The sequence below is a fragment of the Zonotrichia albicollis genome, chromosome 1 (assembly GCF_047830755.1).
Source record: "Zonotrichia albicollis isolate bZonAlb1 chromosome 1, bZonAlb1.hap1, whole genome shotgun sequence".
NCBI lineage: Eukaryota > Metazoa > Chordata > Aves > Passeriformes > Passerellidae > Zonotrichia > Zonotrichia albicollis.
Window position 1 is genome coordinate 17,555,691 of NC_133819.1, and position 24,614 is coordinate 17,580,304.

The 24,614-nt window shown below is 38.2% G+C and overlaps 1 protein-coding gene across 3 annotated transcripts in view; it reads left to right on the forward strand.

The window, feature by feature from the left end:
- Positions 1-24,614, forward strand: part of ARHGAP21 (Rho GTPase activating protein 21) — a 110,182-nt gene that overhangs the window by 21,034 nt on the left and 64,534 nt on the right. For all 3 annotated transcript variants that reach the window (XM_074534876.1, XM_074534883.1, XM_074534879.1), the window contains exon 2: positions 23,004-23,186. In XM_074534876.1, coding sequence (XP_074390977.1) covers positions 23,004-23,186 — 183 coding nt within the window. The remainder of the gene's footprint in view (positions 1-23,003; positions 23,187-24,614) is intronic.

The window sequence follows — 24,614 nt, forward strand, 5'->3', positions numbered from 1 at the left end:
GAGTCACTCGGTATTGGGAAGTGAAGCCCTGTTAATGCCTTGCACTGCAGGTGAGGTGGGGGAGCTGTTGTGGCCAGTCAGCACACGTGGGACTGCCAAAAAACCATTCCTTCCCTTACAGGGTGTTTGGCAGGACCAAAGAAGATGAGAGGGAGTTACAAGATCTGTGAGACCAAAGTCAGTTCTACTACTCAATGTAGCAACTTGATATGTTTGATTGGTTTCTAAAATAAACCTTAAGCCTTCTTAGAATTCCAAAGCTCACTGGAAAATTTGCTAACTTCTTTTAAAGCATATTTTCTTCCAAGTAAATCTACCTTTGGATGAATGAAGACTTTTGAGAAGAGATGGACATTTGCACAATGGTGGGGAAGAGCTTTGATCAAGTCTACATATTTTATGAACAAAAAAGAATGGAAGCCATGAAACTTAGTTTCAGATTGTGTCACATGACTGATCTGATAACACTGTTCATGCAAAACTGGGCTTGTTTCTAATAGAAAAAATTATGGAAAAACTGAAGGAGAATCTGAATTTTTGAATCTCTTCCAGTTATGTAAATTGCCTAGAGAGATTACTAGATATTAGAGATCAATCTTTCAGATTTTTTTAAACAAGACCGGTGTTTAGCATATGGAAGCATGGTTATGGGGTCTAAACTGAAATTTTTTTAGTGCAGGGAACAGGGGTGTTTGATTTTATTTGTTTGATATACCTCATCTTAATTCAAGTGAATGAAAGCTTCATCAAGTTCTAGACAAGCCTCTGCACTGTGCAGGTTCAAAATTTGGGGACAGTCAGAAGAGAAAGCTAAGTATAAGTCACCAAGTTGTATTAGTTAACAGGCTGTTTTTATTTAATTTTTTTAATTTATTTATTATCTTCTTCTCTTGGGAGTGACATGTGGTGATACTTGTTTCTTTGCTGGGTTCTGTATCTTGAGTGTGACAGGACTCTGTAATGCATTATGTTGTCTGTAATCAATACAACAAGTTTCCTGACAGATTTGAAAATCTACCCCAGAGTAGCTTTATTTGTAGCATATGTTAGCTGGTGTATTTGTACTTGACAAAAGGAAAGTAGAGGTGCAGGTGTGAAGAATGTTGCTCATTAGTAATCCAGTACCTTAGAGTCTATGTCCCCTGCCCAGGCATCTGCAGGAAAAAAATGTGCTGGCAGAGGACTTCAGACTGCACTGAGTAACTCATGTAAATAATGTTTCTACATGGCACCTTCCTCTGTAGCATTTGTGTAACACTAACAGAGTGGGAGTTCTACTCAAGCTTTACATGGGAGACCACAGGTGGGAAAAGGAGAAAGGCTTTTGGAAAGGCTCCTGAGCTCTCCCTTGGTGTGGAGGTGAAGTGGCCAAGAAGGGTGTTCAGCACCATGGGTCTCGCCAGCTGGGTGCAGCAGCCTTAAAAGGGTTTGCTCTAGGAGCTTAGGGTTCCTTGCTCTGTGGGAGACCTGCAGGAAGGTATTAAGGAGTGTAATGTTCACTTAGAAGTTTTTTTTCTAGGGTTTTTAGAACATATGTATGTCTGATCATTACTTGAATTTTGGGAGAGCAATTCTAAAATTGTCATTCTTAAGTCTAACACCTTGAAGAACTAGTGCTGAGTTTGAAGTGTTTTGACTCTGATAGTGCAGATGGTAAAGTTTAACACTATAGAGATATCCAATCTGTAAGGGTAAGTTATCATTTAATAAAAACATATTTTTATTAATGGAAAAAACCTCCCAACCCTGTATGTTAAGAATAGCAAAATACGGGTGTTCTGTGAAAAATAACATCAATAATACTATGTTATATGTTTTCCAGCATGCCCAAATTGATTTTCTGGGTTTGTTTTTTGGTTTTTGGTTCAGTCAGTAAACTAGTTAAGTGAAACAAGTGTTTGGAAATTTTTTGTTGTAGTTGAGATTAGACTTCTGCTTTCTGAAGCTGGAGCTTACCTTTCTGACTGAGAGCTCAGTGCACTCCCTTTCTTATTTCACCGGTGGCCAGCCTTCCAGCTGAGGGGAAAAAGGGAAAGGAAGCAAATGTGATTATTTTGCTAGCTGATAAACTCATGTGGCTTCACACATGCTCTCGTAATTTTATTTTAATGAAGATTTTATTTTTCTCATTTTAGCTGGCTTCAGGAAGAGCTCAACTGTTCTGATTGCCAGTTAGGTGAGGCGACGTTAACTTCAAAATTTGTACTTGGCGTTGAAGGACAATTCTGCTGTTATTCTCTATGTCTCAGAGTTGTGCTTTGAAGTAGACCATGTAGTCAAGTACTGAGAACATACTATTCTAACAGAAATAGGAGGACTTTACTGAAAATGTTGTAATATTTCAATAGTTCTTGTGTTTAACAACAGTAATATTTTTAATTCTGGTTCTCTTCTTACAGTCTGAATGCAGAGAAAGCAGGAATATGTGTGTGTTGTGATCGGGCTGGCACTGTGTCTGGAGTGACAAGGGTGTTGCTTTCTGGGATTGTCTTTCAGGAAGGTGGTTCTCTATGCACAAGCAGTTCAGCCTTCTGAGCATCCCCTGGGCATTGGGCTGCAAGTGAAGGTGCTTCAAGTGTGGTCACAATTGTTGATTACTTTTATCCTTGTATTTAGAGATCCCTAGGTTATTGAGAAGACTTAAATTTATTGTAATAGATTTGCTATCTAAATAAATGTCCCAATAAATACAAAGGATTTTCTATGTAATCACTAGAGGTAACACTGTATTTTCCTGTGTCTTTCTGTAGGCATTAATGTATGTAGGGATTCTCTTTTATTACAGTGAAAATTTTAGGATTCTGAAGCCCTGTCTTAAGCTGGCAAGTAACTTAGGTCTGGCTTTGTGCTAGGATCAGAAAATGGCTGAGCTGATTGCATGGCACTGCAGTGTAGTGAAGAATGGAAAGACAGCAGGAAGTCCCAGTTAGAATTCTTTCTGTAGTGGTGCTCAAGCCAGTTGTGAATCCATGGGTGTTCATAAAAGATCACTAATACTGTAAGTGAAAAGCCTTCTGTAAAAGAGAATGTGTGTTGTTGATACCACAGCCATTACATTTGATATGATACCATTTATGTTTTTGCCATTATTCCTGGGGCTAAAAAAAAAAAAAAGAGGAAGACCTGCCTACTTTTTAGCTTGATCATGGCTGCTTCATTGCTGATGTGTACACTGTCTTCTAGAGATAGTGATTCAGCTGTAACCTAGAAACAGCTAGTAATGTATCTTATTGTTTTCATGGGGACAAATAAGTGATGGTGGGTGGTACCTTATGGTAGGAATAAGCATTGCAGTATTTTCTTTCCATGTTTTGCTTGGACATGAAAAATTACCATATAGAGACATTTCAAATTAAGTCACATTGCATTTTGTCTTAGACTGGAGATGATGTAAAATAACCAGGTGAATACTACTAATATGATCTAAAATGCATGTGACAAACAGACTTTTGTAAAATTTTTGCTAGATTTTGCTGTTTTAATCTTCTGCTGACATAAAAGCTAAAGATAGTGAGAGCAAGTGGACACTGAAACAATACTGGTATAGTTGTGTGGACACTGGATTAGACAAACAGGAATTTCCACAGGAGCAGTACATTTGCCACCCGGAACTTGCAGGTGGAAAACAAGTGATCTGCTCTTGTGAGGCACTGAGCTTGTAGGTAGCAGTGGTGATAGCTTCAGTAAACTTACATATTCTCAGGGGCTTGGTCTCGTTAACACTGTAAATGTTACCAAGTGCTTAATGGTGTGACAGAAGTATACTTTGCATGAGAGTACATATGGCTTTTATTTCTCACTCAGTCCTCACTAAACTTGGCTGTGCATTTCTTAAATAGAGCAGTGTTAGAAGTTTGCTTCCAGTTTCTAAAGATTGCCAGCTGCTTTACTAGAGTGCAGCTTGAGGAATCAAAGTATATTTGAGTATATTCATTTTTATGGGGTAACATGAAAATGATACTTTCCTATAGCTAAAGCTAGTAAAAAGTCAGGTTTTGTTTGCATGTTGATTGTTCGCTGAAACAGAGGGTCTGTAGCTGAATATGTCAGATAAAGAAAAGGAAATGCTAGAAGTTGGTTAAAGAAAGGAAACACAGGACTAGGCTACTGAAAATGCCTATGGCTAAAATCCAAGGAAGTGGGCACAAGTTGAGATAACTGCTGAACTGAACTGATTGCTCAAGAGAAAAGGACTTTTCTATGTTGTGGCTCAAAATGACTTGACAGATCCATCCTGCTATTGCATGTCCTTCTTGGAAGCAAACATGATGGTTGTCTTGAGAATGAGTGCAGGAGAATTTTTGGAGAATTAGGCAGCCAAATTGATGAGTACCTCACTGCATGAGTTTTTAAAACACTTACTAGAACAACTCTCTTTATATGATGTAAATGTTGTGAATTTGTTTGTGTTTACAAAATGCTTTATAAAATACATTGTCGAATTCATTAGATGAGTTTCTACATTGATAAAATACAAGTTGCATTTATACAGAAGAAGAATGACAGTCATGCTTATCTCAGTTATTTTCTTTTGCCCTTAGTTTCTGAAGGAAAAGAAATATGTCGTGTGTACTCCGTTAGTTTCTCAGGTTTTGGACTGAAATACCAGTAGAATTGTAACAGACTGGTATGCATGCATTAAACAGTCTGAAATGGTGCTGTGCCACCCTTTGTACCCTGCATTTCCCCCCCTCCAAGGTTCTCTTGTGTTTCTAACTGTATGAACTGTGTTGCATCTTAAAAAGGAGTCATTACAGAGGGAAGGAAACACTCCAGATATTTTTTTTCCACTATGGAGAGAGATGGTTTTTGTATTTCCTTTTTCTTCCTTTTTTTTTTTTTTTTTAATGTTCATAGATTTTTTAACAATTTCAATGATAGGAAAGAACTCAGAATGGAATCATATTTCAGCTTCTTCCTGCTGTTGACTTGGTTCGTAGGAACTTTTTTCCTTGTCAGTCGTTGTGACCTGAGCAATGAAAACACCTTTTCTTCAGACACATTTTTCCTTTTTGTTATTGTGCACTTCTCAATTTCATTTGCTAAAAACCCCCCACTTTTCCACCAGAGCTTCACCATCATGATTGTCAGTCTGCACTTTGTTAGTAAAGGATTTACCCTTTCAAAGAATTGTTGCAAGTTCTGAACAGCATCTTTCTGATGCACACTTCATTGTGTGCTGCCCATCTGCTGACCCTTGTGTGGGGTTTGCATATTTACTCATGTAGAAAAAGTATCTGGAGTTTTAGGGAAATGGGAGCCCTTCCTTTCTGTCAGTATGAGCTGTTTCTGTTTCAGAAAGCTCACTGCGGTTTTTAGAGAAAAGTCTAGATGCTTGAAGGGCACAATTTTAGAGAAATTGTGCCTCTATTCTGCTGTTCCTTTTTAACCTTCTAGAATCTGCATACAAAGATGGAGCATTGTGAAAGAGTTTAGGAAGTTGTTTCTGAGCTGTTTTTAGTTTAGTTGCCTCAAAATACTGAGATCTTAAACTTGGTTTTTAAGAGCGGGAGAGAACACTGGATTTCACAACAGATGTGGGAGGAGATTGGATGGGCACTTGACTTTTTAAATTTAATAAATTGCATAATTGAGGTTTAGCTTCATTGTGTTCTTGCAATTTTAAGTGGCCCCTTCATTATTTAAAGAGGTGAAAAGCTGACCAGTGGTAGAACTTAAACCTGGATTTTTTTTTTCAGTCAAAGCTCAGTGTACGATAAGGAACTCTCTGGGCAGTTGGGTGCTGGACTCAAATTGTCTCTGGAAGTGAGTCCTTTGGTGCCTGCTAATTGATTTTGTCATCTCTCATTCTCTAGTTATGCTGTGGGTGCATCTTTAAATGCTCTGTTGACCTCCAAATTGAAAATTCAGTGTGTAAGCATTGCTTTTTTATTTTGAGTAAAACTTTAATAAACTTTAATGCTTACATTAAAGCAATGTAATTTGCTTACAACAAAAATTACTTCAGTTTTATTTCTGCATTAAACTTTTTCAAGAAATGCACTGGTAAAATGAATGTTGAAGGCAAAAAGGGAAGAAGACCTCTTTTGATTTGATGCCTTTTTGAAGGAAGTTTCATACATAGTAACTATCCTCAGGAGAAGTAAAAATGGTCTCTGAAAAAACATGTTAACAGTAAAGAAAATAAGGTTATAGCAGGGGAGTGCTGAATTAGTGGAATTTGATTTAACATCATGCCAGGAAGGAGATTTATCTCTTGTAAATGAGGGCATTGTCGAGCTGGCTGATGATGATCAGGAACAGTTTTCAGTAACAGCAGGTTCAAATTTACAGTATAAAGACTGACTTGGAGAAAAACATTCAGACAGTCCATTTTAAGCAATAACTGCAGTTTACTGTTGAAGGTGCTGCTCTTGCTGCAGTTTGTGAACTCCATTTACCTGAGACACCTTAGTAAAGACTCAAGCTTGAAACTACTCGTCCTCAGGCAGTTCTTGTGCCCACTGGAGTTTACAGGTATTTCGATATTAACCATTGGCAGGAACTGACTGTTTCTGAAAGTGATCTACTACTGCTCTGTATTGCTATTTATGGGCTTATCTGCTGTATTTAAACACTTTTGCATAAACTGCAATGGTGTTTAAGCACTGTCCAGATTGTAGGAGATAAAAATAGATTTAGGATTTCCTTAAAACAGATTTGAAAATGAGCAGAAGGTAAAGGGTAAAATAATGGCTGCTGATTTTATGGAAGAAGTTACACAAATTTGATTCTGAGTTGTAACTGCTGTTTTTAAAATAATAACATACTGTACAGTAGGAGATTGCTAATATAATATGTTGAATGCTTATTAGGAAGTTGAGTGCTTCATAAGAAATAAATATGGAGTGATATTTGATGAATCTAAAAGTAGATAATTGATAGTAAAACCAATCAGTGCAAAATTCTACTAAAATACTTTTTAGGAAGATCTTGGTTGATGTTGATTTTAGTATGGAACAGCAGTCTTCTCTTAATTTTCCAGATCTACTTTCCCTCTTCCCCCTGCCTTATTTAGTTGGTGACAGCATTTTTCCACAGTCCAGCAAATGTGCAGCTGGCTGCATTTCCAGCCATGTGTAGGCTGCCCCACACGCTCTGCCAGCATCCCTGCTGCCAGTCCTGCAGGGTGCCAGGTCCTTCCTCATTCCAGCATTGCTGTCCTGGGGACTTCACTGCCTCACTCTGCTCTGGCATCTCTGCAGTAACCCACTGCTCTGTAAAACCTTCCCAGACATCCTCTCCCAGATTTCTCAAGCTTGGATGGTGTCTCTTCTGAGGAAGTGTATCTCTTCCACCTAGTAATAGTTGCTAAGCAGGACATTTCTTCTAGCCACATATCACGTCAGCCCTGCCTGCTTCACTACAGACCATCTAACTGGAGATGTTATTCTAATTTTTTTTCACCTGAGAACACATTAATTTTGTGCTGTCTTGTTGTTCTCCCATTTGGAGAATTAGATGTTGTAAAGATAATAGAGGATCTCCTGCCATATCTCTCTTAAAATGAACCAGAATAGACTTTTTTTGTTTTGTACACAACAGGGTCTTGGAAGTTTTCAGGCTATTCACATTGGCAAGAAGGGAAGAGGTTGGCTTGGACTCTGGTATTAATTTCCAGGGTCCTTTGGATGAGAAATTGGAACAAGATTTTTTTAATTTGGTTTGGTTAAAACAAATGAGGCCTTATTTGTATAAATGTCTCAAAGTTAGAGCTGCTCTTTGGCCACACCATTTGTTTAACTCTCATGTACGAGTTTGTTTTGTTTCCAGGCTGCTTTTACAGCACACGTTTTCTTTGCCATTTGAAGTCCTTTTCAGTCATTTGGCCATTACTGAACCAAGGGGTGAATTGGCCACTTGTTCCTGTTGCCTTTCCTCCATCTTTTCCCAAGAGTTTTCTGTGTCTTGCATCTCATGGATGTTGTTAGATAATTGTATCATTTAAACTGCAGGTTATTCTACGTTGGTTCTGTGACTAATCTAATAGTTTTTGTAGTCACCAGATAAAATGTGTATTTCCTGTATTTCTGAATCTCACTTTAGAATGGGAATATTAGGTAAGCAGTCAAGATACAGTAAGTGAGGTTCATGCTAAAATAGGATTGTTGTTTGCAGATTGCAAAAAGGGAATACATGAAGGAAGGAAGGAACTTTACCAATATTTCTTCAGTTTCTCGGGATCCCTCTGGTGTGGCAGCCCTGATCTATAGGATTGTCATTCTTCATTACAGAGGGCTGCCAGCTTATCTGTGCAACACTAACAGTACTTTCACAGGTTTAAAGAGAAGTCTGCTGTTAAGGAATACAATGTAGATAAACCGGTATAATTTTTATGAACACTGTGATGTTCTCCTCACTTTGAAAAGTTGCTTGTATTGTGCTGTTTTAAAAGAGACATCCTAAGCTTTTGAATCTCATGTACAGTATGGGGAGCCATCATCACAACCATGCCTAAGGAGGTTTTAAGATTCATATGATGTGAATTATGACACTAAATTGTTTATATTTAAAGTGATTTCAGCAGGAGCAGAAATGAAGGGGGTAGGGAAAATAATAAGTGCAGTTTGAGAGTGCCTTTGTTTGCTTTAGTGTGGTTTCTTAGGATGTTCCTATTTCCCATATATTCCTAAGAATGCATAATTTGTCAGCTTCGGAAGTATTATTTTGAAGAATGTTACGCAATTGTGTCAATTTATCTTGTTGACTTGACACATAGTTGGGGTGGGAAGGGAGACTGAACAGGAAGGAAAGTCCTTGTTCCTGAATGCCTTTGCTGCATAGCTCTCATATCCTCGAGGATCACCCGGACAAAAGCTGAGTCAGAGCACAGCAGCACCGAGCACCACAGCAATGGCCCAGTTCAGGATTTTGGACTGCGTGATCAATCACAACTGGAGTTTCATATGTAACCTGTACTGTGCATGGAGTGACCAGGTTTGTCTTTTGCTTATCCTTGCATACAAGGTGATTATGTAATTTAGTATAAAGGGAGAACAAAAAGGCTCCGGCTGATGTCTTCTCCCCACCCCCAGTCTTACTGAGGATGAACTGTTAGAAATGCTGCTATTTACTAAGGAGTTTTCTAGAGTTAGTAAGCATACAAAACATGGTTTGACTATATAATTGCTTTTTTAACACTTTGAATACTTTACCTTGTTCTCTTTAGAGTCTTGTGCTTTGAGGGATTTTGTTTAATGAATTGCACATAAAGGTAAATATCACATACAGGAAGAGGGAGATATGCCAAGACAAACTAAGTTGTTAATAAATATAAAACGGATTTGTTTTCTTGCTTTGAAAAGACTGAGCGTCTTGGCTATTTCAAAGAACTTGATAATGAACAGGATTAAAATAAGTGTGAGGGGGAGGTTGTTACCCTTTTTTTCTCTTAATATACAGGATTAAATAGATCACAGGATGCTATTCAGTTTTTAATATGGACTAATATACTTGTTATTCACTACTTTGCTGTAAAATCAGAGGGTAAAAAAGCCAAACAAACAAAATTGCCTGGATTCTGAATGAAAATGTTTAAAAATCCAATTGTTAAAGCCTTTTAAATAGTGTATGCAGTTGAAGTACTGCTTTAAAGTTACTCTAGATATTACCTGTATTTCTCATATAACATCCAGCCAGTCACTGAAGAAAATTTATTTAATTTTTATTTGGTGCGAGGGGAAGGTAAACAATCCTTATAAAGTTGCAGTTTCAGTACAGTTAGTAGAGATGGGTGATTCAGAATTTTTTTCTACTCTGCATAGAGGTCCTTTGAAATAATCTGCTGTTTAAAAATGCCTACAACCCCTGTATGTCACATCTATACTGAAGCTTCTTAATCAGGAAGATATACTGCAAGGTGATTGTGGTGGGGTTTGGTTTTGTTTGTTTATAGGTATTGGTTTAGTTCTTTTGTTAACCTGATTGATGGTGCCTGGGTTTTTCCAGTACTCTAGTTAATGTGACAGGTAAAAAGTATCATTCTCCTAAACTTTTAATTTTTACAGATGCCCAACTATTTGATCTATTTACGTACATATGTATAAGAATTCACCGGTCCTGTCAAATGCAGTATGACAATTGCTTCCCATGCTTCAGAGGAATCAAGAAGAAATAAGAAAAGGCTTAGGATGTGGGCAGATGTCCTGCAAAGTTTTAGAATGCATTTGATAGGGAATGGAAAAGAGAATTTCTTTTTGAGCATACTGAAGTGGAAGGTTTTAAAAAAACCCTAAACACTACCCCCCACCCCAAAACCAAACCCCAAGCACTTCCTCTTTCAAAAAAACCCAAATCCCTTCAACCAAATCCAAACAAACAAACAAAACCACCAAAGCCCCCTCACCTCAATGCAGAACAGGGTTCACTTGGTCTAAAAACTGTTTCTTACCAGTATGGAAAGAAGAAACAAGCTTTAGATCAGTATACCCTGAATTAACTGCATGGTTGAGGTAGTAATGGTGCAGAACTGTTTGATCTTGCTAGATTTTATTAAGTAGATTATGCAGTTGTTATGTGTGTTTGGGGTTGTTTTGTTTACTTTAACTGAAGTCCAGTCCCTGTGAACTATACAATTTAATGAGCTGTTGCTGATACTTTTCTTTGAAATGAAGCTGAAGTTTGTTTATGGGATGGATACTCCAGTGCAGCTACTCTGTTCCTGCTGCACTGAAATGCCGTGGCAGAAGTGGAGGCTGCCCGGCCTGGGGAGGGGTGCGTGCTGCTCCTCACAGCAGTGCTGCTCTCCACCTTTCCCACCTCACAGTGCCCAAGCAGGCTGCTGGTGAGAAAGCAGATGGGTGATCTCTGAAGTTTGTGTCACTAATAATATCTCAAATTAGGTTGCAGTCATTCTCAGGATTTCTTCTGTTTTTATTATTCGCCACCCACTCCCTTGGCTCTGGAGCATATATTTCCCAAACTATTTTTTTAAAACAGGAAGTGAGCAAGTATGAAATAGCAGGGATATTTTCTTCTGTCTATCATGGTGGTTTAAATTTTAGAAAAAATATTTTCATGGTGTGAAATTAAAGTTACTATGGCTGGACACAGTTGCCCTTTGCACTCTGATACAGCAAACTGTTATGTGTATTAAAATATTTTCAAAGGATATGCACTGTTTCATACTAAAACAAAAACCCTTAAAATAAAATTATTCTATGATGTAAATCAGTGAAGTTCTGTTAGCATCAGTGAATTACAGTTTTTAGTCCAAACATTGAATGGAATTGATGACTATCATGTGGTGATCCTTAAAGAACAGCTCAGAAGCCTTCACTCACAATAAACTTGATTGCGTGCAGTTTTTCATCCTTTACTTTTTGTTCATGGAAGAACTGCACTACCTGTGTTAAAAATATTTCTTAAAATAAGTTATTAAGAAGTGCCAAAGTGTCTTGCTTCCTGCAAGACAGTATGTTGTCTGTGACAGTTGTCTTGTGGGACATGGGGTAGATTCAAGTGTGACAGTCTTACTGGCAATTCAGAGCTCCAGCATGACTGCAAATGTAGGATTAGTGAAACCAAGTAGTAGGCAAAAAGTTTGTATCTTATGGGGGACCTTGGTACAGGAAATTTACCTTGGTGGAAATTTGTTTGTACTTATCCAGATTGCCCCCACAGTATGATAGATGATTAATCCTATTTTTAATATAGTCTGGTCTTAGTTTTTAGTGTTTTTTCTTAAAGAAGAAAAAATAGAGAGAGGGTGAGAGTGCCTCAAAAAGTTAAAGCAGTTATTTTTTTATATGATAGTCTGATGTTTATGGAGTTGTAGTCTTGGAATGATAACTTAGAATGCTAGCTGTGGTCCAAGAGGAGTTCCTCAATGAATGTATGGAAGAGCTAGGTAATAATATTTTTCCTCAGTAATGTATGGACTAGGCTTATCCTCAATAAGATGTAGTAGGAGCTACTCCCTCTGTCCTTGTAAGGATTCCTTTATGAGCCTCCAGCACATGAGCACGCTCTGGAGATGCCTGCTATGTCAGTTCACCTTGTGGCCATGATGAGATGCAGTAGAACAAGTATGCCTCAAACAATAAATTCCACCGCTTCAGATGTTTGGAAGAAGTACTGGTAGGTAATATAATGTAGGCGATCAAGTGGTTTTGGATTTTTTCCTTCCTTTTGTCACAAATGCCTTTCTTTCATGTGTTAGATAGGAAACAGTAGACCACAAATTGAGTGTAGGTTGTCTTCTTACCAGTACAGAGCATGGGTCAGCACTGTGCTCTGAGGAGAGCAGATCTGGTCTTCTCATGCCCTGTTCTCATTGGTTCTTTGATGAGCTGCATCAGTTTTTCTTTTTTTTAAATCTTAGTGCTGCACCCTAGCCTATAAAAATAATGATAATATTCTTTCAGCCATGTAAATACTTAAATCCGGGTTTTTCTGCCAGGGGTACGTATTTTGCAAATTCTGTAAACTTGCAGTTGGTCAAATTTCACTGCACAGTGTGGGCCTCATCTTTGCAGTTGTTGGTCTTGGAAAAACCTTCTCATCAAAGACTATTTTGATGTACATGAAGGTTTGTTGTTAGTGCTGACCTAGCAGCCAAGGTGTCTGATTTCTGTTCTTTTAGCTGGAGTTCATTATTGCAGGCAGCGTGTGAGAATGCGATGTTACAGCGCAAGCTGGGCTCTCGCATCGCCTTCGTTCGGGCCCCAGAACGCAGCAGTGCTGCAGCAGCAGCTGCACTGCAGCAATTTCCCTTCCTCTGGAGAATCTCCAGTGACATTAAAAATGCTTTTCGGTCTTCCACATGTGTCATTTTGGAGGATGAAATAACAAAGGTGTCTGCATTTCTTCTGAAATATTTGCAACTGATGATGGTTTTGAAATGTGATATTTATTATCTTACTGTGCTCTTACTTCTATTCATCTGCCTCAGAGAGGGAGGGAGGCAATATGATAAAAATCTGTCTTGGTAGCAGTGCAGGGTGTGCTGTTTTCAGTTTAAGCAAAAAGTGTAAAATCATTGCATGAAACAGCTGGTGACTTAACTCATTGTGGAAATTCACATTGCTGGAGAAACATTTTGTAATATCCAGAAATACAGGGAAATAACTTGGCAACAGTGAGCAATTCAAGCCACAATAATAGGCATGCAAAGACAAGTAGTTCTTAAATAAGGAAATAGATTTGTGTTAAAATAGATTTCTTCTCTCTCCCCACTGCAGCCTCCAGACAGAGAAACAAATGTAGATTTAGTTCCCTATATCAACCATTCTTACTGACATGTGCAATGCAAACAGTGAGGAAATATATGCAGGGCACATATGATCATGGCATAAGTCAGTGTTCAGAAGCTTTTGGATTTGCAGTTAAACTGAAAATCCTGTGGACAACTTTCTCCTCTTTATCCTCTTAGTGTCATCTCTATGCATAAAGATTTAATAGTAGTTGTTTCAAGTGTGGAGCATCAGTTTATTGAAGTGGGGTCTGTGCAGGTGATTTTGATGATTTTATATTGTGCAGTGGTTTTGGTTTTCTTGAAGGCTTCTGCAAAGCTATTTCACATGTAAATACATTTGTGCTTATGCTGTGGTGGGAGCTATCTGGTATCTTGTGTGTTTGGTGAAGACCAGGTTATTCTTGAAAGCGAAAAGAGTACAAACTTCATTGACACTCATTCCTATTTTTGCAGTGGTGTACTTAGCTGGGGACAGAGGTGGGGTTTCTTATTGTCCTCTCCCCATTTGTAGGAAGCAGAGTGGGTCATGGGGAAGCTCATAGTCTTGGATCTGAAAAAGTTCCTATAGGTTGAAAAAAGGCAGTATAAGCCAGCCCTTGACAGCTGGTGACTGTGCAAGGTGCACTTACCACTTCTGTTAGACTGCTGAGAAGATTCTTGTATCTTGCATGGAATAATCTCAGACATTTCTTCAATGCTGAGGAGCAGAAGCATGCTTTCTTTGTCTCCTGTCTCTGATATTTCCACATTGCACTGTGAGGACAGAGAATTTCCTATTCCTAACAAGCAATGACAGAACAAGCAGAGAAGGAAAATTTTCAATTTAGCTAAATTAAGATCACATGATATTTTGCTGTTATGCTAGCTACCAGCCCTGCAGATGTTTCCTTTCTTTCCAGTTTAAGGATGTAGCTGTTAAGAGGGGGAGGCTTTTGCTAATGGGTCTATAAGAAAACAAGGAAGCTCTCAATTTCTCTTTGTTGTTAATGTTTTTCTGACTAAATTTAATATTATGAACTCCGATGTATGTTGTTATGAATAACAAAATTCAAGATACAAACAAAACAAATTGTGAAAATAGTGTGTGAAGTGTTTCATTATATACTTTTTACTCTGTGTCTTAGTGCTGTTGCTGTTGTTTGAAATGGGCTGTTACTCTGTGGCAGTATAAATTATTATCTGAAGTGCACTTAATTGGCTTTGTAAAGGATCTCAATCAATTAGTACACTTTTTGAATGTGTGGAAACAAATATATGTACACACACAACACAGTATACTTAATTTTGTGTGTATATATGTATATAAAACTAAAATAGACATATGGTAGAATAATTAATTGAAATATGCTACACTTGGTACTATCTAGAGTTTAAAGCATTGTTCAAAAGATCCAGCTGTCAGAACTACTGTCTAAAAAAAACAGAGATTGTGCTGTCTAGAAAAAGAAAAAAGTTATATTAAGTTTAGGCAGCACTTAGTAAGTTGGAATTTTCCTTACTTCAAAGTAGAACAACTCTTTCTGAACTCACCTGGCCCGGGAAGCTGAAAGCTGCTTTCATTCAAGCAAGTATGTCTAGCTAGGTGCAGTTTGCAGAGCCACTTGGGGTATTACTGCTTTTAATGCAGAGCCAGGTAAACTGAAAAATTTTCAGTTGAACAGACACATGAAGGGGCCATTTTTGAGATCATCCTTGCTGTAGAAACCCTTCAGCTTTGCTTTTTGGGTTTTGTGGTGAGACTGACATGAGCACCAACTGCTTTACAGAGCCGCCTTTCATGAGCAGTAGAGTGCAGTAGGCAAGTTTGAGCTGTGTAGTAATAACATGCACACATGGAGGTTTTTACTGTTTGTTTTCTGTGTATGCCTTGACCTTTATGAGAACTGAAATCCTTTATCTTGAAAATGCTGTTTCTCCTTTGAATGACTGTGTGTGCTACAATGCTAGTACTACAGAAGTAGGCAGAAAGTATACAGAAACATGTATCCCTCTGTCCTGCTTCCAAGCCCAAGCCAGCTCTGTAGCCTGCATGGTGCTTGACAGAATTTTGTTTCCTTCCCTGTGCCTCCCGGCCATCTGCCATGCTGGCACAGATGCTTGGCTTTTGAAAGGTCGCAGATTTCCCACTTACTTCATGCACTGAGAGTAGTTATGTATTGCCATCTTAGCCTCCTTTCTCCTTACCTGCTCTTGGTCTGAGGATATGATTTATATGTTTTATTGAATTAAAGTTTTCAGTCCTGAGATGCACTGCAAAGTTTGGTGTCCTCACTAACCTCTGCTTCTGGCAGGCAGCTGCTGCATTTGTTATTGAACTATACCAGCTTCTATTCCGTTTGGGCGAGATTCACAATCCTGAAAGAAAGATAGGTTTGCTCCCAGGGTGATGTCCTAACAGATGTCTGAATTCAGTTTGGTTAGTCCACCAAAAAACACCCGGGCTTAGTGCCATAATGATGTGTTAAAGTGATGAGAGGTGAGCTCCTGTGAGGGACACACCTAGACCATGGTCACTCCATCAAGGGATGCTCACACCTTTATTGCCTTCCCTTGCTCTGAATTGTCTCACTGTGAGTCTTTGCAAGACCCATGAGGGGGCTAAGAGAGGGAGAGCAGCTCATGGAGACCATCTTGCTGTTATTGGTGGCTGCTTGAGTCCCACCTCACCAACCCAGGTGAGCAGCAAACAGGAGGAATGGCATTGCCTGTCTTCCCCTTAGTCTTATTGTGATCACTAATATGTTCCTGTTTTACTGTTGTTTGATATTGATACTGTTGTTTGAATTGTAGTGAAATTCTCCACTTGTAGTCATAAAGGATTTGCATCTTGTTCTAGTGACAGTTGAATTCTTCAATTTGTTTGCCTCTATTGGCCTTTCCAGTTAATGCATCCCACTCAGCTGCAGTACATGAGAAATGTTAGTGTTGGGGTGTCTCAACAAATATCCTGCTCTTCATGCATGCATTACCCTTACCTAGTAAGAGATACATGGGAACCCCAGTGATTCTGAGTGCTGGTGCTTTCCCTGGGTTTGGGAGTTGAAGTCTTCCTCTGGAAACTCTTATTTTTTACTTCCCCTTCCCCCATCTCCACTTCACAAAGAACATGGAAGAAGAGCTGTGTCCCCAGTTCCAAAACCAGACAGCAGTGACCTCAGAGTGAGGGCCCTGACTAGAGCAGCTTTTTCTGTCTCTGTTAATGCTATCTACTGAAGGTTTTATGTGTGCGGACTCAGGCTGTGTTTATCTCCACATCTTGTCTTGTGGTGAGTGTGGTTCTGTAGCTGTTTGATCTTTTAGAGCTTTGAGGGTTTGTTTACATCTGCATCTCCAGTTTCACGTGCTTCATGATGAGGCAGCCTCCTCTTCTAACTTCTGAAAACAGGCTCAGCAATTACCGGCACTGAGCAACCAAATCCTTCCTGCAGCTTCCTTAAATACGTAGCACTGAAGTGGCCGGGATGGAGACAAAAACCTTCTGTCTCATGCTCTGAGGGTCTTGCTACCAGTCAGAGATCTGTTGAGTGAGATCCATTTCCCTGTGGCCCATTCTGCAAAGAGGAATGGACCACAGGGAGATGTGGCCCATTAGATGTGAAATGTGGCCCACTTAGAGATGTTTGGGATAGGAAACTCCTCTGTGCTTCAGCACATCTGTCTCAAACCACCTGATTTTTCTGTTTGGGGAATGCTCCTGCAGTGTCACTCTGTAGATAAAGACGTTGAGTGGAGTGAACTAATTTCACTTCTGTGTATCAGCACATAGTAAATGTCAGCAGTCACATAAATATGTGGTCGATACTGTTAGGTTGAATGTATTGTGCTGTGAATCTGTATTGCATTTTAGTTGTATGTTGAATGTTCAGCTCATTACTGGATTGAGGGAAATTTACTTTTAAAATAGTGACTTATTTCTGCTTGGCAAAGTTCACTTTGATAGGTGTTGATTACATTCAGCCATGCCCAAGTAATGTTTGTATTTCTAAAAGGTAGACAAGAAAAAGGGATGTACTTTTGGATTGAAGTAGGTAGAGCATGTTGGTAGGAACAGTAACTTATTCTTTATTATCTGTCATCAGGTTAAATCTATACATAAATTTAACATTTTTCCTTTTTGGAGTAGCATGCAAAAATGAATGCTCCAGTTTGACACTAAAAATACTGAAACATTTGGGAAATCTGTTAATTAACTGTGTACGCTAATTTTGATGTTAATAAAGAAGGGACAGCTTTGGTATTATGCATGCACTGCTGCATTCATCTTTGGAATTCGGCTGAGAGTTTTTTAACAAGTCTAGCATGTACAGCTGTTAAATATTCAATTGGTGTTTTTCTCAGGTTTTGTTTTGGTTTTTTGGTTGGTTTGGTTTTTTTGCCTCTCTTGCTTTCTGCAGATTCTAGATGCTTTTTTTATGGTGTCAATTACCATCAACAGTCTTACATTGAGGATTTTTTATAGATTTCCTCATATCTCACCAGTTTGGCAGACTGATTTCTCACCATCCATGTGGTTTTGGAGAACAATGTTGATTATACTCTATAGTCATCTTTCAAGGGCATAAAATGATGAAACGCTTCTTTGAGGGAAGGACACTGTTGGTATATATACTGACAGGTTATATTTCCTGCCTGCATTTCTGTCTCTGTCATCCTACCTATTCAGGGCAAGATTACAATTGTTAGTAAGCATTAGAGTCAGTCAGAAGTTTAGACAAGTGGGTATTGGACACAGAATGCTGAAATTATTTGGATTTGGGGTTTTCTGTGTTCCAGTTTTCCTGCTGGTCTCTTTGCAGTGAGTAAGAGATGATTGTATTTCCTGAAGCTAAAAATGATGGAACTGATTTATTTGTTTTGAGAAGAGGGCTGTGTTCTGAATACCTGGAAGATGGATTTACTTAATGTCAACTTTGTGTCAGTAATTACTTTTCTTCAGCTGGGAATAACTTCTGTGTAAGATATTGTTTGTGTGTTCTAGTTTGATTTAAAGATACATTAGAAATTACCTCACTACATCTTTGGACTGCTTCAGTACATGATCATGGTGACCCATTTCCCTTCAAATTTTGGTTTATTAGCTTGAGAACAGAAAGAAAGATTCAATTTACACCTTGTGGGAGTGATCCTGCTATTTTACTCAGATAAAATACAGTCTTTGTATGCTCTATATGCCTTCCTGTGCTGCAAAGAAGATGTAGACAATGTATCTCAGAAAAGGTTGTATAATCTTTTATATGGCTGCCTCGTAGTTAAGTTTTTTTCCTACATATTCTGTAGGCTTAGCCAGAAAAAGACCTTTTTATTTCTTCTTTGCTAGCTTTTTAAAGAATCTATTTTGTTGTCACATTAAATAAGGCAAGATTGTCCTAGAAAAGCCTTTTTCTCTGTAATAACAGAGTGATAGTGACTGAGTACAAAAATGGGGAGAGCAGATGACCCTATACAAGAAATATCCCTGCTTTCAAGTCAGTCCAGCTATATTAAAGCATTTGGAATATCCTGCCTGTGTCTCAGGAAGGTTTTAGGGATTAATAACTATGGTTTTTTCCTCAGCCTTATGTCAGTAGCTACTGAAAAGCCCTAAACATCGTATATACGGTGGCTGTTGAATCAGTAAAATGGGTAACATCAGCTCATTTTCTATTCAGCATATATCAGTCTAGCTGAACAGCTGTATCAGGTATCACTTTTCTTGGTAGACAGTCTAAAAGTTGAACATTTAAGTGCAGCTGAAGCTTGTGCTGCTTAGCACAGGCTGTCTCCCTGTTGTGACTGAGGTTACTGATAGATAAGTCCCATGGATGGTCTGGTGGTGGGGGATGTTGTTTGGTTGGTTTGAGAGTTGGGGAGTTTTTTGTTTGTGTTAGTTTGTTTTTTAAATACAGATGTAGGCTCTGAAAAATGTAATGTGGGAAACCCTTACATCTACAATGAGACTTTTATTTACATAATTGATTTGTGAAGCATTCTGTATGGTAAAAAACACAAACCAAAACAGTCTAAAAAGGTAGCAAATCTGGATGCCAGTCCCATGCCTCATTTCTTTAGGGATAATTTTGAATTTGGGTACTGAACACAAAATAAAGATAGAAATTGATTGCTCATACCAGCTTTAAAAGGGCTTGAATGATTTTTCCAGAATAGATGGTACAATGTATCAATTATTTCTTGTGTTCACAATTTTTCACCTTTTCAGTTTTTCAGTGTTCAGAACTGAGACCATACCTGTTTATCTGTTTAGACAAGATGACTATTTATAGCTTTTATTGCAATTGCCTGCAACTGTCATGTAAGGATTTTTCACTTGTACAGTACTGCACATTGATGAGAAGATTAAAAATCAGAGGGGCTTTAGAGGACATGCAGGCTCAATGTGCTAGCTTTTTTAGTTGTTATTTTAGACTGATATAATGGCAAACTATTGCTTTGAGACTTACTTTTAATTTGAAATAATATTATTTACAAACATAGTGCTATTTAGTGATTTCACATAATTCTGTTACTGCATGTTAAGCTGCCAGTTAATAATGTAGTTTTTTATAGTGCCATCTGATTTTTCATGGAGGCTTTCATTGCTCAGAAAAAGGGTTAAATACAATATTAAAAATGAGGTTTTTGTTTTAGAGTGCATTTAGCATCTGTTGTATGTCCTTGCAATTGCATAGAACAGGAAATGATGCTTTGAGATACTTTGTGCAGAAACCTTGTACAAAAAATTCCCCAGGGAAATGATGCTTGAATAATTTTTAGTAGCCTGGGATTCTTCAGTCCTTGAACTCGATTGTATGCATTCTGACTTAGATTTTGAGGACTGAATCTATAGAGAAATAAATATACAGGTCTTCAGTAAGGAGTGTGGCACAATGATCTTTGGTTTGTTAGAGCTTAAATGAAAACGAAACATTCATTTCTCATTTCTTGTAATGCAAATGACTCTACCCAAAAGACAGATTCTCTTATGGATATGAGATACTTATGTATTTGTAACTTAATATTTGATTTGCAAGGAAAACTGTTGGGACTTTGCCTTTAAACATCATCTGTTTCTTGCTTGCTGTCTTGCATCCTTGTTTTGTTTATGTTTTTGAGAACTTCTCTTGTTCCTTTTTAAAGCTTTTTCTGGCAAGGGATATTCTGATGTGTGTGCTGTGGTTGGAAGTGTCAGAGGGTTACTGAACAGATGTTGATTCTCTTTATAAATCAGATTGCTTGTTTGAAATGGTGACTGAAAGTTGCTATTACTGAACATATCTCACATTTATTACTGATACTGCTGGCTTTTTCTGTTACTCTGTTGGCAGAGCTTGCAGGGGGTCCAAGGCTGGCATGAAGTTCACCTTTCCCTTTTAGTGTGCTCTTTCAAGAAATAATTGACTGTGGGTTTATGAGTAACCTCTAGTTCAGTAATTTGTGAATGCTAAACATTTAAATGAAATTACAAGGAAATTAGGGGTTCTTTTTACACTGAAATGCTGAAACTCCTGTTTCTAAAAGTCAGTGAAGTTCTCTGTATGGGTCCATTTTGAACTGAGGTTGCAGTACTTGTGTATGTTAATCATAGTCTTTGCTTGTTGCACATACTAAAACTACCTTTTGGCTAATTAAGGAGGTTTTTGTTAGAAAAAAGATGCAACTATATTGAAGACTTAGATTTTTTTCAGTGCTACATTTAAGCTTGCTGGTTACCTATTTGTAACTATGGATATTTGCTTATGGACAATATCTGTGGTTAGATAATTTGAAACTTTGCATCATGTCTTGTGTATAAAAATCTGAGAGAAGAAACAAAAGACTGCAGGGGAATATTAAATAGAGGGGTTGCTGTGAGTCACTTGATGGAGGAAATCACTGTCATTTTTTAGAGGCCAGTGATATTTTTCTTACTAGGAGCTATTTCTTTTGCCAGTTTACTAGGATCAAGATGTTCTTCCTGGCTCCAGTTTCTGCATGTGTTCTGAGATTGAAAGCCTGAAAAGCAACATTTATATGTGCAGAACTGATAAAATGCTCTTGTGTTCAGAAGCTGAACAGAGTGGTTAGGAACTCCTCAATAACAAACTCCATCCTTAGGCTAAAGGATTATGTAAATTTTACTAATCTTTGCATTGTTTGAACTTTAAGCTCAAGCCTCTCATCTTGGCAGTTCTGCAGTGCTCACTAATTTTTCGTTCATTAGTCATCTAATTGCAGAGTCTTCTCGGTTTCACACTAGCACTTTAAAACATGAATGAAGATGATAGATGAGGACAGACTAGGCTGAGATGGAGTCCTTGATATTTATAACTGTTCTTGCCAGAATCTGCCATTAATTCTTCCAGACTGTTTGGGAGAGCAGGCTTTCAGGCTGCTCTGGTTTCTCCATATTTTCTTGTTCCTGAAGCAGCTCCATTTCTTGGCTTGGCTGTAGTGTCCACTTGTGTGTTTTTCTCTTGCTGAAAACAGGGTTGTTGGAAGTAGGGAGGCTGGTTTTTGGAGCACTTGCTGCTAATGTTTGCTGGTTCTCCATGTTGGACAAAAGCAGGATGTGGCTTTCTGAGGACAGACTGTAGCATATGTGGACAAATGTGTTGTGTTTTACATACCTGAATGCAAAATGTTGTTCTGGTGGATTAACTCTTACCAAGGAGCTGCAATATTTTGCTTGTAGTAATGTGTTGCTCTCCTTGTGGTTAGAGTGGAAATGCTCTGTGTTCTCTGTAGATGTTGGTTGGAGCTGGCTGAGTCCACCTTGCCAACTAGCACTGCAGTTTGAGATTCCAGCTCTAAGACTGAAGCAAAAGAGATTATTTTGGAGTAGGACAGGGAGAAACTGAGCAGTAAATTCTGGCACTGCTCAGCCAATTGCTGAGCCACAGCAGCAGAGCTACTGGAGGACAAGAAGACTATTATTTCTGTTTGAATACCCTTTGAATAGGCTATAGGCTCTGGTATCTAAATTTGTTTCACGCATCGTTGAACTAGAATCTTTAGAGGAGGGTCATAGAATTTTGCATGCTTTCTTTGTGTCGCCTTCCTTTGAGTGCTGGTGTGGCACTCACTTGGAAAGTTGAAATGGAAGATTTTATATAAGGCTGAGAAAGTAGATATTTTAATATGTTGCTTGAGTCATAGGTATATAAAATTACCCATAAGAAAAAATCCCACCCAAGATTGCTTATTTGAGAGGAAGGATTGCAGTAGGACCGTAAAAGGAAAGGGGATTTTTTTACTTTTGTGTTTAGAATTTGCATACTGAAGTGTTCGGAGACAATAGCTGAGGGTGGAAAAAACAAATGTGAAGTAATAGATATGACTAGAGAAAAATGTCTTACTGGAGAAATCTAACCAATTGCATGTTCTGTTTTACTTGTCTTAAGCGAGGAGGTAGTAGTCAAGAAAATCATCCCTGAATTGTGTGGGAAGGAGAAATTTGTTTTGTACTTGGGTATGTGAGATATGTACAGCCAGAAATGGGGTCCCGGAAGTCACATGTATATCTCTAAATGGAAGGCAAATAAAACACCCAAGCTGTATGCATTTCTTATGGTTCCTTCAAGTCTTTCATTGTTGAATGCTGATTTTTTAAATATCTAACCTCATTTAAAATTTAAGTGTTATTCTATGTACAGTATGACTAGAGATGCAATGGTGTAAAGGGTGCTGCTTTAGCATACACATTTGAAAATACTACTGATCTTCATGTTGTTTTGGTTATGGGGGTAGAAATTCTATTTTCAAGTGTACAGGCATGTCTGGGAATTCTTATTCTTGTTTTCTTTTTATTTTTCAATGATCCAAATTAAAACTCCTCTATCTTTTTCTCTTTTAGGCATCAAAAAATAAAGATGGAAAAGAGCAGAGTGAAGCTATATCACCATCAGAGGAGGAAGAAACTTTCTCTTGGCCTGGTCCTAAAACTGTCGTGCTAAGGAGGACATCTCAGGGTTTTGGCTTCACCTTAAGACACTTCATAGTTTACCCTCCAGAATCTGCAGTTCAGTTTTCTTTTAAAGTAAGTGGAATTAATAATGAAGCCCTTTATATAAAGCCTTGTACCTTTTAGGGTCATAAATCCCACTTACTTGAAAGTAAATGTGTTTATAGATCTGTCTTACACAGATGAGAGATCCCTTGTAAGGTGGGTGGGTTCATGACACAGTTTAATAGTTTTGCTGATCTGTTCCAATAAAATGGAATTGACTGAGTTTGTTAGTCAAAAATAATTGTATGATGGATAGGAACAGTGGTCATGGCAGAACAGGTAAGTATTTCTCTGTAGATTCTTTTTGCCCAAAGCCAGTGTCATTACTTAGTCTGTTCTAAGTTATGTTCACTTCAGAACAGGTAGTTCTGAAGAACTACCTGTTCTGAAGTAGGATGTTTGGGTTTTTTTGCTGTTGTTGTTCCCCTCCCCATTTGAAGTTTGTTACATCATCACATTAAGAGATAAAGAAGAATGTTTACCTTGGTTTCTGAGTATCCTGAACTCAGTTGTACATTAGAAAGACAAATTGTGTTTCAGTGTTTCATTCTTTCTGCTGAAAAGAGGATCTGTAGTTGAGATGAATATAAACAAGATATATACTGGCCTACATTAAAAGACAACTTTCTTAAAGTATCTTACGTTTTTTTTTAATTTAAAACAATATCTGAATATTAAGTAGCTAATTGGTCTTCCTTGCTCAAAGCATGTACATCTTCTTTTTTGTGACTGGAGCTTTTGAAAGTTGCTGTAATATGGGATGTTGAGAAAAAGTCCATTTAATAATGAGAGGAATTTGAAAATTGAGAGAGGCTGTTTCTTAGTGAGTTCAGATAACATCCGCTCATTTTAAAGGCATGAAGTGTAGTAGTTTTCATGAGCCATGCTACCCCTCAGTTTTGCTTTTGCTTCTCCAGTCAGGCAGAAGAATTCTTACCAAGCTGGGGAACGGGTGATGACACTTTCTGGAAAGAGCATGAGGTGAATTGACTCATGTGTCTCTGCAGGTGTCTTTCAGTAAAGTTTTCTGTCTTTGCCTGCCCTTGGTGGCTGTAAGACTTCTTTTGAAGTAGAAAAAGCTTTGCAGAAGAAAGTTGGCACATTTTTCCAGTTTACCTCAGCTATTCAGCCTTCGCTTAAATGCCCAAAGTTTTTTTCCTTGACAAGGAGTGACTGAAGTTATGTGGAAGTGAAACTGTTAGCAGTATCAGGTGATCCCAGCATTTCTGTCATTGAGCACAGGTAATAGCAGCCTCTGGTTGAATTCAGTGTGAAACAGAGCAAGGAGGGTGGGGAAGCCTTAGCCTTGAGCAGAACAAATGACATGCGCTTGTTAGCATCTCTCAACAAGAGCCCCTATTTGTGCTGAGGGTGAAAATAAACAGCATAAGCAGGATTAGCCTCCTTAACTAAGAATTGACTGGATATGTTCTGGAAGAAAGCCATTACTAGATGTCT